We start from the raw sequence: 15,097 nt of genomic DNA, 5'->3' as shown, positions 1-15,097 counted from the left end.
TGTTCCTGATTCGCCACCCTCCATAAGAAATCAACGTAAGTGGCGAATTCAGGAACCGAAATTAAAATCGTGGCGAATACTGGTGCAAGTGGTCCAGTATTCGCCACCACCATTTTCAATACAAAAACAAAGTTTCTGATTAGTTTTTATATTTTTCCTGCTGAGCATGGATTGAAAGCTTTCGTTTGATGTATTGACAGTAACCGAAGGTCTTTTGATTCATAAATAAACAATATTTTTCCTTAGGGTGGCCAAAACTGGTACACTTACCCTACTGGTATTTTAGTATTTGAGAAAAACTTAGTAGTGGTTGCGGATGACCTACTGGCCGGATTAGTGCCAACGAGCCCTAAATCTACCGATCGAGTCACCAAAGCGCTCCTCTAATGTTTTTATTTCGGCCAGACAGTGAACCTCAGTTGTCCTCATTCTCGGAGGACTGTTGATGATCATCCGGAGGAACTAATTCTGGGTCCTCTGGAGCCTCAGATGGTGGGTTTTGGCGCAGCTCTCCCAGATTGGTACGCCATATTTGATGACCGGAAGAATGACCCGTTTGTAAACAGCAAGCATGTGCTTCAAGAATCTATGACATTTGGTCGAATGACATTTAGTCGAATGACGTTTGGTCGAATGACGTTTGGTCGAAAGTACATTTGGTCGAATAGACATTTCGTCGAATGGACATTTGGTCGAAAAGAATTTGATTGCTTTAAGAAATATATGACATTTGGTCGAAAGGACATTTAGTCGAAAATTTAGTCGAATAGGGATTTTTCAGATTATTTTAAAGAGGGACATATTGACGTAAATTCACAGACATTTTGTCATTGAAAAGGGGACAGCATGTTGGCAGATATTGATACTGGAGGTTATAAACGCTAGAAAATCATTATAATATGCAAGAAATCTGCATTGGTACTGATAATAGCAGTACTGCTTGAAAAAAACTTCAAGCTTTCTATATGCGACGAGCGATATTTCAGGATTTAGTTAATCACCCAGACTCATCCACAGTATCGATTGAGCCCTTGCGTTGTTGCGTTGATGTCATATTTCTTATTACGGTTATTCTGCAGATCGGATGAATCGTGACAAAATGATCTCAAATGTTAGCAAGTCAACTTTGAACAGCCATGTTGATTCTTTTGATCTCACATGATACATTATAAATATAATTCTCTAGTTGGATTAGTTTCGATTTAATCAATTACGAATCGAAGTCATTGACACTACCTACTAAGCTAAATATTTTCCCAAGAAATGTAATTTAGTTGGAAGTCACATTCACAAAAAAAGTTCGCCATGAGTAGGAAACCGTATCCTACAGGCGGAAGTTTTGATGCACTTCATCAAAAACTTTTATTAAAAGCCACTCACAATGGCCCTTTTATTTTACGTTTTAAAGTGCATTACATGTAGACAATGCGTAGTTGTTCTATGTTCAACTGTATCAGGTCTGGTCTCCACACTTCAAATTCTTACCCACAGTCGTATGCTGTAAAACTTGATACTTAATAAAAATTCCGAGCACTCAAACAGGAAGTTGCCGTTGGATGAAGATCAGCAGTTATTTATAAAGAAAATGTCATTTTGAAAGAATAATGAATTCAACAATATTCAATATTCCAATAACTGAGCTAAATTGTGTTTTTCAAAGAATGATGATATTTTGAAAGAATAATAAATTCCATAAATTATATTCCCAACTTTAAGCAAAAAATGGACACAATTACCTTTGAACATCTTTTCGTCTTCCAATTCAAAAATTACTGATGAATAAGTGCATTTACATGATGGAGCCTTCCTTAGCCGAGTGGTTAGAGTCCGCGGCTACAAAGCAAAGCCATGCTGAAGGTGTCTGGGTTCGATTCCCGGTCGGTCCAGGATCTTTTCGTAATGGAAATTTCCTTGACTTCCCTGGGCATAGAGTATAATCGTACCTGCCACACGATATACGAATGCGAAAATGGCAACTTTGGCAAAGAAAGCTCTCAGTTAAAAACTGTGGAAGTGCTCATAAGAACACTATACTGAGTAGCCGGCTCTGTCCCAATGGGGACGTTAATGCCAAGAAGAAGAAGAAGTGCATTTACATGAAAAATTTATCCTTTGTAGACACTAGCACACATATTGATTACCTTGTAGAGTGTAGATGACAATCATCATGTAATCAGATTCGTCATTGACTTCTGATGAAGAGTATGTTTGCTCAAAATAAACGAAAGATTATCCATGGTGCAAAAAATCTGGTTCGATTTTTTATCTGTTGAATAAAACAATTTTTCGACCAAATTCGACCAAATGTCCCTTCGACCAAATGTACTTTCGACCAAATGTCATTCGACCAAACGTCATTCGACCAAATGTCTTTCGACGAAATGTCCTAAAGCCTTGTCAACCTGCTGTCTGAAGAGAAGCTACCTGTCTAACGTTAAATCAAGGTAGTCGGCCACATCAGACCATTCCACCGAGGGTGATTTTACAATCCTCAGCCGGAACAAGTCGGGGAGATTTGGAATATGGGAAGAGGATGACCTGGGTCTTCGCCGCGTTGATACAGATCTTCCAGCTGTTCAAATAATCTGACAAGACATTCAGGCCTCTCTAGAGTCGAGATGTTAGCGCTCTCGTGAATCTGCCGCTGTAGACGACTGAGGTGTCATCAGTGAACAGTGATAGAGAGCCGCCTTCAGGGAGCTGAAGCATGTCCGAGATGAACAAGTTGTATAGTTGGGGACATAAAATACTACCCTGTGAACACCTGCGGGGATGTTGAGTGGGTCTGAGTTGACTACATTGAGGGAAACCCTAAACGTCCTGTCAAACAGATAGATTTTGATGATTTTTACCAAATAGGTGGGAAGATTGTATCGGTGCAGCTAGTACACCAGGCCGTCATGCCAGACGTTTTCGAATGCTTTTTCAACATCGAGCAACGCCATGGCAGAGGATTTGGCGAAGGACTTGTTCCACCTGAGAAGGTTGGTTACTCGAGTCAGTTGGTGCACGGTTGGACGACCGCGTCGAAAGCCAAACTGTTCCTCGAGTAAGATGTTGTTTTGATCGACTGCCTAAAGCAGCCGTCTGTTGATCGTTTTTTCGAAAAGCTTTGATAACTCTGAGAGAAGGCTGATGGGTCGATAGCTTTTGGGGGAGGAAGGATCCTTTCCAGGTTTCCTGATAGGGATGACTTTTTGCTGACTTCCACGACGAGGGAATGTTTAGGATGTTGTCGAAACCTGGGGTCTTCATGTTTTTGGATGTTTTGAGATAGGCCAGCAATTAATCAGCAGTGATCTCCAACTCCTCCGAGAAGTCGATGGGAGATCGGTGTAGGTTAGCTACGTGTTCGAATACAGCAGCTTCGTGTAGGCTAGGAATGTCTAACCCTAGATTGTGGGAGCTGATGAAATGCTGACCTATCTCAGCAGCTTTCTCCGCAGGGGTTATCAAGCGAACCTTATTCGGTGTTGTCTAATGGAATCAACGGTGGAATTGGTCTGGGTTTAGTTTTTAAAAGTTTGGTCATCTTCCAGAATGGCCTAGCACAATCTGGGAGAGAGCGGATCTCGTTGGAAACATCATCGTTCCTGAGGTCCACTATTCTGACCTTGATTATTTTGGATATGCGATTGACTTCGCTTTTGAACGCAGGCAGACCAGTGCGTAAGAGGAGGGGGATTCGCTACTGTGAAGCTCACGCATTCAATAGTGCCAGTTGGGCGGCTATTGCTGATGCGCTCCTGCGTCTGGGGATACCCGAGTACCTATACAAGATTCTCGGGAGTTACTTCCAGAATCGGGCATTAGTCTATGACGCAGAGGTGGGTCGGAAGTGCTTTCACATAACCTCAGGAGTTCCTCAAGGTTCCATCCTGGGTCCGGTGTTATGGAATGTCATGTACGACGAGGTGTTGAGATTAAAATTCCCGGCGGGTGTGGTCATCGTTGGCTTTGTCGCCGATATTACGCTGGAGGTCTACGGTGAATCGATCGAAGAAGTGGAATTGACTGCAGCCCACTCGATCGCAATTGTGGAGGAGTGGATGAGCTCCAGGAAACTGGAATTGGCTCACCACAAAACTGAGACGGTTGTTGTCAACAATCGAAAGTCGGTGCAGCAAGCTCCGTAAAACACTTGGGGGTGATGATCGACGATAAGCTTACCTTCGGTAGCCACGTTGATTGTGCCTGTGACAGAGCCTCCACAGCTATTGTGGCACTGTCCCGGATGATGTCCAATAGCTCTGTGGTGTACGCCAGTAAGCGTAAGCTTTTGGCCAGTGTCGCTTTGTCCATACTGAGGTATGGTGGTCCGGCTTGGGGCACGGCTTTAAGTACCGATAGCTACCGTAGCAAGCTAGAGAGTACTTATACGCTAATGTGCCTGAGGGTTGCGAGCGCGTACCGTACCGTGTCACACGATGCACTCTGCGTCATCACCGGTATGGTGCCTATTGGTATCCTTATCATGGAAAACATAGAGTGTTTCGAAAGGCGCGGCACAAGAGGCATACGCAGAACTGCCAGACTGGCCTCTATGGTTATATGGCAGCGTGCGTGGGACAGTTCCACCAAGGGAGTGTGGACTCACAGGTTGATTCCGAGGTTAGATATCTGGATCAATAGGCGCTATGGGGGACTACCATTCCACCTGACACAGGTCCTTTTGGGTCATGGTTGCCAGCATGCTACCTTGGTGGACCCCCTAAGCGTGTCATCGATGTTCGTTGCTGCATGGCTACGCAGCTAACCTTGAGGTTGCGATGTGCAATAGCCCCTCTCCGAAGCAATGCCTTCTTCCCTAGTAGCACACATGTTATAATTGAGGCAGAATAACTCTTATATGACCAGATCTGGTCATATAAGAGTTATTCTGCCTCAATTATAACATGTGTGCTACTCGGGTTGGTGGTCCCGGAGAGACGAAGGGTTTGGCGGCAACGGGAATGGTTTTTTTTTTTTTTTTTTTCCTTCTAAGCAATGGGGGGATAATCTGCTCAACAGACTCCGGACCGAGGTCCGGGAGTGTGGGGTTGGGGACCATTTACTACGTACAAGCAGTAAACAGGACTACACCCCCGACCCACTAAACCATTTCCATTGCCGCCAAACCCTTCGTCTCTCCGGGACCACCAAGACGGCATTGCTTCGGAGAGGGGCTATTGCACATCGCATCCTCCAGGTTAGCTGCGTAGCCATGCAGCAACGAACATCGATGACACGCTTATGGGGGTCCACCAAGGTAGCATGCTGGCGCATTGCCAGCTTCCCGGGTGGTCCTCACCTCCCGTTGTCCGCTGAAGGCGGGCAGGGTCGACCACTAAACCCGCGCCCAGCTGCACCGCAGGTATCAAGAACTGATACTGCGGGCTTCGCAATTTGACCTACTGAAGGCTCAGGCCCTATCAGCTAGCACGAGCTGGGATTGCTGACGAAGGGGCCTCCACCTGCCCCGAACAACCAGAGGCTCGTACCCACCCAGTAGGCCGGCGCCACGACAGCAGCGCTACCAGGATGTTCTCCCCGCGGCCACTTAATCGCTGTAAGGGTCGATTTCGACCGTAGGGCACCGGTATGACCTACGTAGCCGACTGCGAACCCTTGGACCACCTGTTGATTAGCGTCTGCACTAGTCACTCCTCGAGTCCACACGCCACCTCCTTTGGAGTTCCGAGACGATGTGGGTGATAGCCGATGAAACGGCATTCCAGCCAAACTCGTCTGCACACATCCTCTGGACCAAATTGTCCGGAGTCGTGTCCCGACCGCATGTGGCAAACATGCGGTCACGCATTGTGCGGAAACGCGGGCACACGAACAAAACGTGTTCCGCCGTTTCCTCTAAACCTGCACAAACTGGACATTCGGGAGAACCCGCATGACCGAAACGGTGTAGATATTGTCTAAAGCATCCATGACCCGAAAGGACCTGTGTTAGGTGGAATGTTAGTTCCCCATGGCGCCTATTGACCCAGATATCTAACCTCGGAATCAACCTGTGAGTCCACACTCCCTTGGTGGAACTGTCCCACGCACGCTGCCATTTGACCATGGAGGCCAGTCTGGCAGTCCTGCGTATGCCTCTTGTGCCGCGCATTTCGAAGCACTCTATGTCTTCCATGATAAGGATACCAATAGGCATCATACCGGTGATGACACAAAGTGCATCGTGTGACACGGTACGGTACGCGCTCGCAACCCTCAGGCACATTAGCCTATAAGTACTCTCTAGCTTGCTACGGTAGCTATCGGTACTCAAAGCCGTGCCCCAAGCCGGGCCACCATACCTCAGTATGGACGAGGCGACACTGGCCAGAAGCTTACGCTTGCTGGCGTACACCGCAGAGCTATTGGACATCATCCGGGACAGTGCCACAATAGCTGTGGAGGCTCTCTTGCAGGCATAATCGACATGGCTACCGAAGGTAAGCTTGTCGTCGATCATCACCCCCAAGTGTTTGACGGAGCGCTTCGAAGTGATTGTGCAGTCGCCTACACTGATCACCGCTTGCTGCGCCGACTTTCGGTTGTTGACAACAACAGCCTCCGTTTTGTGGTGAGCCAATTCCAGTTTCCTGGAGCTCATCCACTCCTCCACAATTGCGATCGAGTGGGCTGCAGTCAATTCCACTTCTTCGATCGATTCACCGTAGACCTCCAGCGTAATATCGTCGGCAAAGCCAACGATGACCACACCCGCCGGGAATTTTAATCTCAACACCTCGTCGTACATGACATTCCATAACACCGGACCCAGGATGGAACCTTGCGGGACTCCTGAGGTTATGTGAAAGCACTTCCGACCCACCTCTGTGTCATAGACTAATACCCGATTCTGGAAGTAACTTCCGAGAATCTTGTACAGGTACTCGGGTATCCCCAGACGCAGGAGCGCATCGGCAATAGCCGCCCAACTGGCACTATTAAATGCATTCCTTACATCCAGAGTCACTACTGCGCAGTAGCGAATACCCCTCCTCTTACGCTGGAGTGCTATCTCAGCGGTTTTCTTAACCGCCAGAATAGCGTCTACAGTGGACCTCCCTTTCCGGAAGCCGAACTGGTTGCCTGAGAGACCATTTACACCCTCGGTGTACCTCGACAGTCTGTTGAGGATGATCTTCTCGAGCACTTTCCCCACCGTGTCAATCAAGCATATTGGTCTATACGCCGACGGGTCACCGGGTGGTTTCCCCGCCTTTGGCAATAGTACCAGGCTCTGCCTCTTCCACGCATCTGGAAATACTCCCTCGTCCAGGCATATCTGCATAGCAGATCTGAACATACCGGGAGCCTCCAAGATTGCGACTTTGAGGGCCAGGTTTGGAACTCCGTCCGGACCTGGTGCCTTCCCCATGCTTAGGGATTTTGCAATCCCTACAAGTTCCTCATCAGTTACTCTATCCTCATCGCCAGCCCCAATCCCCGGCTGTCCTACAAAAGGAGGCCATGGGCTAGGGTTGTGGCGCGGGAAGAGCCCCTCGATGATCCCCTCCAGCATCTGTGGAGACTGCTCCGTAGGAGCAATTGCACCTCTTGTCTTCGCCATTACGATCCTGTAGGCATCACCCCACGGGTTCGCGTTGGCACTCTGACAGAGTCCCTCGAAGCAGGCCTTTTTGCTTGCCCTTATCTCAGACTTCAGCGCGACTTTGGCAGCGGTGAACACCGCCCGTCGTTCTTCACGCTCCTGCTCGGTACGTGCTCGCTGCATCCGTCTCCTGGCCCGTAGGCAGGCACGGCGCAGGTTCGCAATAGCTTGAGTCCACCAGTATGTCGGTGGTCTCCCATTCCTAGGGTGGACTTTTCTAGGCATGGTCGCATCGCATGCACGCGTAAGCACCGCTATCAGTTCGTCCCCGCTTAGGCCGAGTAGGTTACGCTCACGGCGGAGCGCCTCCCTAAGTACTTCATCATTGAAGTACGATGTCTTCCACCTACGAGGGCTTGGCCTTGACCTAGCCGCTTCCTCAACCCGCTGCCTGCTGTTGTTGTAGTCGATACTGTAGCGAACCGCCAGGTGGTCGCTGTGAGTGTAGGCATCGTCTACCCTCCAGTTCGAACTACTCGTTAGGCCAGGACTACAAAAAGTAACGTCGATAATCGACTCCGCTCCGTTACGGCTGAAGGTACTTTTGGCACCAACATTAGCCAGATCGACATCTAGCACGGCCAGTGCCTCTAGCAGGATTTGACCTCGCTGGTTCGTGTTACGGCTTCCCCATTCCACGGCCCAGGCATTGAAGTCACCCGCTATTACAACTGGCCTTCGCCCTGTCAGCGCGGTCGTCATACAGTCCAGCATCTGCGTGAACCGCTCGGTCGACCAACTCGGAGGCGCATAGCAGCTACAGAAGAGGACTCCGTTTACTTTGGCGATCACGAAGCCCTCGTAGGTAGTAGACACCAACTGCTGGACAGGGTATTTACCCGTTGTCCATATCGCCGCCATTTTTCCGGATCCATCCACGACCCAGTTGCCGTTGCCGGCGGGTACTCGGTATGGGTCCGATATGATGGCGATGTCCGTCCCCCACTCAGCAACTGACTGGTACAGCAGTTGCTGAGCTGCGTCACAGTGGTTCAGGTTCAGCTGCGTTACCTGCACTGTGATTTTTCGTTGATGGCTCGTTTGAAGGTCGGGCACCTTGAGCCTCCCGTTGGGTGATTGTTGTTCACGGACTTGCCGGAACAAATCAAGCACTTGGGAGGGTTCTTGCAGCCTAGTGCCTTATGACCTTCCTCACCACAACGCCTGCACAACTTAGTCCTATCAGGGCCTTTACAGCCCCAGGACTTGTGTCCAGGTTCCCTGCACCTAAAGCAGATCACTGGTTGCTCATGTATGTTCAGTGAACATACTGACCAACCAACCTTGATCTTACCTACCTTAGCGGACTTATTTGCGTCTGCCACAGGTAGGTGTACTAAGGCCACCTGAGTACCTGCCGGACCTTTCCGTAGCTGAACGGCGGTGGTGGGCACCTGCACTTCGCACTGTTGCCGCAGTGCCGTGACGAGCTCTTCTGCGTCAGTGATCTCGTCAAGGTTCATCACCTTCAGAGTCACTGACTGCGTCAGAGCCCTCACTTCAACACCAGCGCCAAGGACCTCTTCCGCCAAACTTTTGTAGGCGGCGCCCTTGCGCTCCTTGTCGCGCTTAAGCTCGAGGATAATTTCGCCTGTACGAGTGCGTCTGACACTGCGTACGTCGGCTCCTAGATCCGCAAGCTTCGCGTCACTGCGCATCGCCTTCAGGACTTCCGAGTACTTGGACTCTTCCGTCTTGATGATGATCGCATCACCCTTTTCGCGCTTGGCACCTACCCTCCTACCTTTCTTAGGTCTGGTATCCCTGCGCTCCTGTTTCTCTTGTTCCTTCTTCTTCTTCTTCCTCACTACGGTTGTCCAGGGGGCGTCCCCCCCCTGCTCCGCCCTGACCTGTGGTGATGGAGGACCTCTCAAAGGTCGCAACCCCCTGTTCCCATCACTCCGTGAGGGGCCAGCCTTTTCGGGCCCACCCTTCTCGGCTTTCCGGGACGCCTGGCTGGGGTCCGATTTTCCGGCACTTCTGCCGGTTTTCGGGGTCAGTATCCGCCTGGCCTTACGAGCGCCGCCGGGTAGCTCCTCCCCTGACGGCTGCCTCGCGCGCTTCTGCGATTGCTTGCTGTAAGCATTCGCTTCCACGCTTTTGGGGCTGCCCGCGAAAACGAAGGGTTCCGTCTGGGTAGACTTCGGCACCTTCAGTTCCACGGGTTCTGCCGCAGCCACAGTCACCATGGGTTCAGCATGGTTCTGCTTGGCCGCCAACATTGACTTACGAAGTCTAAGCAAGGCCTGCTTGAGGTCCTTGCTGATGTTAGACTTCGAGGACGCAAAGTCAATTATGGAGTCGAGCTGCTGTGCAGCCACTTCCATCGCAGAGAGCCCATCTCAACTTTTATTGATGGCCCTCATCAACCACGCTCCATCCATAACTTCACCCGATGCGTTAGCCGGGGATGAAATATGGGTTCCAGCACTGGCACTACGTGCACTGCTGCCTCCTCCTGCTTCTACTCTCCTCAACGGAGATCTAGCTAGCCCACTTCTTGCGAAGGGGTTCGCTTCCCTACTACTGCTACTACCTGCACTACTACTATTGTTTTGATTTGATATTGTACTCATTTTGGATCCCACGAGTAGCACGGGAAAAGAGGTCAACCACGCCAGAGCCCTGCATTAACGCGGTAAGGGACAAATACTGTGAGGGGTGCCCAGGTGCCCCACAGGCTCCGTTAATGGCCGAACATCTTTTTCACCCCTTCGACCATTCATTCCTCAGCACGGTTTTTCGCATCACACCTTGAATTGGGGTTACCCCGTTTGGTGGACTCTTACCACCGGAACGGGTTGTCCGTAGTTCTATTCTGGACGCCGGAACTACACGGCCAACGGGAATGGTTTAGTGGGTCGGGGATGTAGTCCTGTTTACTGCTTGCATGTAGTAAATAATCCCCAACCCCATACTCCTGGACCTTGGTCCGGGGTCTGGCCTCGGAGATTTGCAGCTGAAAGCTCGGCAGCAGGATGTAGTTTACGTTCCTCCGCAGAGCAATCGCAACTCCTCCTCCTTCGGATCCGCACCGGTCAAGCCGCACGAGCCGGAAGTCGGGGATGAAGACGTTAACTTCCGGCTTGAGGTGCGTCTCCGTGATCACGGCTATGCCGGAACCTTCCTGGTATGCTAGCGCCGGGGAGCAGTCGCGGGAACGGGAAATCGCGGAGAGGTGCACTTCGCACACGAAATAATTCGAACTTGTGTTAACAACTCAAAAACACTTCCGTTCAGAACGGCAGTTCGATTCAGAATCGATGATTAATTTGATCGCACATTGCGGTGCTCTTTTATACATGTGCTTTTCCCCTATATCCTTGACAATCATCCGTTGATTGGCTCAATCGATCGACCAATGAGTGGTCGCATGACGTGGATGTTTTTTATACGTACAAAAGCTTTGGTTGCTTTTTTTTCTCATTATCAGTATGGCTCAGTCTCTAATACTACAGTTGTTACAGTGATTATTTACGCCATAGCATTTAATCGGAAATTTGTCCATTTTTTAAATAGGGTGTTCTTTCAAGTTATCGTTGGAAGAGCTAGGCACTAATGTTTTCAAATGGGACAGCTTTATTTTGAAAGCATGATATCCTTAAGGTTTCCATTGCAGTTAATCCTATCTTAATTTTAATCACAAATTTTCCCTACTTGTATCTTCTTGAGTCAGGTCTCTTTTGGAACTGGTAACCACTTTTCTGCTATTATCACTACTCCATGATCTTGAATGAAACACAGCTAATATTTGTGGTAATCTTATCGAAATTCAGCTGAATGATTCCACACAGCAACGAAAGTTTTACTGTAGCGGCGATCAGAGGTCTAACGATGTGAAGAAGCATGTGCAATGCGTGAAACTTTTTTGCAATATATTGGCAACTATAGACTCGATCTATCAAAAAATGCATTTTTTTTGTATACACAACATATAGAGCAGTTACTTTTTATATATTCTAATCGTGATAATTACAGATCTAAGTTCAAGGTGTGACGTTATCCTATACTGAAGTTTACACAACAATATTTGTTTGCGAAATGCCCCCAGAATCTTTGAAAGTTATGAACTGGAACGCCTGTTCTGTTGCAAATAGAATAGATGAATTAACAGAATTCCTCACAACGAACGACATCGATGTTGCTGTAATCACGGAAACCCACCTCAATGTAAGCTTGAACTTTGCCATCCCTGGCTTTCAAGAACCAGTACGACAGGATCGCAAGGACCAGACATGGGGTGGTGTGGCAATACTCGTTCGAGAAGGAATACAATTCCGGGAAATCGCAACCGGCACTACCGTCATCGAATCCGTGGGCATTGAATTGATGGTATCGAACGAAAAGCTAAACATCTACGCCGTTTATTGTCCGTCGCAGTGCCACAAACAAAATGCTCAGAAGTTCAAATCGGACTTGCTCAAGTTGACTGAGCCCCAGAATAAATTCCTCACATGTGGAGACCTAAACGCCCGTCATAAACAGTGGCATGATGATGCGAATCATACAAATGGGAAATTAGTTTTGAAAACTTTGCGGTCATCGGAAAGTCGAAGTGATCAACTTACCGTTTATATGCCGAAGCATCCAACGTTTAAGCGTGGTACGTACGCATCGTATGTGGACATATGCTTGGCAAACTTTGCTATGAACGAACCTACTGTTACCCAGAAGTTGAGCTCCGATCATTATCCGGTCGTTTACCATGTTGGTGCAAACGCGTGTGGAGCTGATGACCAGAAAAAGGAAATCCCTCGAGTTGAGCAGACGAGCAGAAACTCTGTGCCACACCTGAGGTCACTTTTGCAATCGGCAGAGTCCTTGGAGGTGCTATTGCAGGCAGTTGAGACTGTTGTTCCATCTTTTATAGATGCGATTGCAATTGAAGGTAAGATCAGTGAAAATGATGTTTAATTTTAGAATACCATGGGAAAAGGCGGAACAAACTTTGCATAACAAAACTTCTGCCGTCCTTCTTCGGCACATTTTGATTGACTATTCTCGGGGGTTTGTGCAACGTAAGAACTTCATGTAAACTCACAGAACGCGACACGAAACCGGACATAACACATATTGTTCTTACAAACGATTAAAATAGGATTTAAATTTATCTTCTTAGTCGACCGGTTTCGGGCTCGATCTAGCCCATCTGGGCCTAGGTCTGATATAACGATTTTTAAGTCATCATTTTGTTTTCTCCTCTTCCATCTTGAATTCGAAGGCTTTATTTTTATACGTCGTCAATGTATCAAGATAGATGTTGTAATCAACCACTTATAATTCGATAAGCTACGGGTTTCAATAAACGCGGCAATATTGACCACCCTTAGGTGCCTTGGGTAGACGGGAGAAGCTTTTGTTTGCGAAAGCGATTCCGCTCTTCTTACTTGTTACTCTATACTGCTTCTAGATTTGCACATAGCTTTAATAAGTTCAGTTTTAATTTAAACTTTTAATCTTTTTCAAGTTCATAATATATTGCAGAAAAAAACTCTAACCAAAAATGGCTATCAGATGACCCTATCCAAAATGAAGTGCAAAAGACATGATCCAGAGCAAAGCGAAGCGACTTTTGCTAACCTGCTTACAACAATGACGCTACCCCAGAATCAAAAATTGATCATTTCTAGCTTCCTCAACGTGCTACAGCCTTTATCGGAAAACCATTCTGGACAACTGCACAGAGAAAAAGACTCCGATACTGTTCATGGGAATTTGATAGATACTCTCAAAACATCGTTATCGAAGTACCGCGCACTGTTGCCAACTGAAGCCATATTCACATTGCGACAAATTCTTCACAAATGTCATACATACAAGGTTCCTACACATCACCTTTTCATCAACTTGAAAAATTCTTACGCCACCATCAATCGAGAACAGTTGTGGAAAATGGTGCACCAGAGTTATCGTTGGCCTGCAGATGTAATTGAATCGCTAAAAACTACATCTGATTTCATGAACCCCAATTCTCACATCGGTGTGCAACATGGGAATCCACTGTCCCAATTGCTCTTGGCTATTGCGCTAGATGTAGTAATTCGGAAAGCGATGATCGATAGTAGTGGCACGATTTTTATGGACAACTTACAGTTCATATGTTACGCTGACGACATTGACTTGATTGCCAGAGATTTTTCTCATCTAGAACGAGCATACACGAAACTGAAGCGGGAAGCAATCAAGGTTGGTTTGATTCTGGCCTTCAAAGATTCAAAATATATGTATGCACAACCTAAGAGTAAAACAAAGCAAATGACTAAAGTCACACTTGATCACGATGAATTTGAGGTGGAAAAGAAGTGTGAATTCTTAGATTCAACAATAACCTATGATAATGATCTAATGAAGGAAATCGATCGCCGTATAACAATTGGGAATACTTTCCAGGAACTGCTCGATTCAACCCTTAAAACTCTTGACAAGGAAATCATTTATAAAACTCAAATAAGACCGCAAGTGCTGTACGGCCACGAGTCATGGGTCCTTACCAAATCGAGCGTTTCTTTGAAGAAACTCAAAGACTTTGAATGTGAAGTGCTTCGATCGATCTACGGAAAACTACGGACATGTGATGGAAAATCCTACGAAGCTATGTATTCCGACATGGTTCAGCGAATCGCGGAGCTCGACATTGAACATACGATCAATATAGGACGGCTACGATGGGCTGGACATGTCCTGCGCATGCCCGAGGACTGCCCTGCACGAATCGCGCTGGAAAGCAATCCAAACGTCAAACTTCCTAGAGGACATCCACCCGCCCAGTGGATCGATTGTGTAGAGCAAGATTTGAGGAATGTGAAACGGTACACAAACTGGCGGAACGCAGCACAGGATACTGAACTGTGGAATCAACTGCTGGACACAGCTAAATCCAAATGGATGCAGCGGAAGGTGAGAAAGTGCAGGTTCCGTATAAAACAAGATTCTGAATCATCCCCGTGAAATAGTTAATTTTAAGTTGTTGTTACATCTGTTAGAGAATGGTGTCAGAATTTTAGTGATATCGAAGGTTTTAGCAGGATATTTTAAAAATGCATAAGTATTGAGAATACTAGAGCCACAGGCAACACTAACGAAATTTCCATAGCTCACTCATTTAACGATCATTTCAAATCCGCTACGTTTCAAACATCTCAAGCAGAGGCCCGTGCATCGTTTTTCTTCGAGTTTGACGTTTCACACTACCGCCATCTGCAGGTCTTGTTGCACAAACAGCATTTAGTGCAATTTGCTCATCAGATGATGATAGCGTAAACCGGGCGATGGATTTTGTTGAAATTTGTTACGTTGTCTGTGCTAGAACATAATGCTGATATGGCCTTTCCTGCATAAAGTGCTCAATTATATGTTACATGCAAGTATTTTCTATTGGGAATTCTCGTGTATTAGCTGTGATAGTTTTGTTATAATAGGTTGTTTCGATAACGCTAGTGTAGGCAGATGGTTTCTTTTTTTTTATTCGACCAAGGCCTTTTTTAGATACCTGTTAAGGAC

General features: G+C 47.3%; 1 protein-coding gene across 2 annotated transcripts; it reads left to right on the top strand.

Moving 5' to 3' along the window:
• Nucleotides 1–11,990: 11,990 nt before the first annotated feature.
• LOC110678537 lies at nt 11,991–14,634 on the top strand. 2 transcript variants are annotated; one of them, XM_021851537.1, is made up of 2 exons: nt 11,991–12,485; nt 13,082–14,634. In XM_021851537.1, exons 1-2 carry the CDS (start codon nt 12,468–12,470, stop codon nt 14,543–14,545), a joined length of 1,482 nt encoding a protein of 493 aa, XP_021707229.1. In that variant the 5' UTR covers nt 11,991–12,467; the 3' UTR covers nt 14,546–14,634. The 2 variants fall into 2 exon arrangements, with proteins under 2 accessions (XP_021707229.1, XP_021707228.1); XM_021851536.1 differs by having other exon boundaries at nt 13,065–14,634.
• Nucleotides 14,635–15,097: the final 463 nt, after the last annotated feature.

Source organism: Aedes aegypti, chromosome 3 (genome assembly GCF_002204515.2).
Source record: "Aedes aegypti strain LVP_AGWG chromosome 3, AaegL5.0 Primary Assembly, whole genome shotgun sequence".
Classification (NCBI taxonomy): Eukaryota; Metazoa; Arthropoda; class Insecta; order Diptera; family Culicidae; genus Aedes; species Aedes aegypti.
Note: the sequence above shows the minus strand (reverse complement) of the source record. Positions and strands in the feature narration are given on the sequence as shown.

Bases quoted from the DNA above. Each gene is read 5' to 3' on its own strand.
- LOC110678537 (XM_021851536.1), top strand. From the start codon at position 12,173: ATGCCGAAGCATCCAACGTTTAAGCGTGGTACGTACGCATCGTATGTG. The intron at 12,486-13,064 runs GTAAGATCAGTG...ATCTTTTTCAAG, and splicing joins AGATGCGATTGCAATTGAAG to TTCATAATATATTGCAGAAA.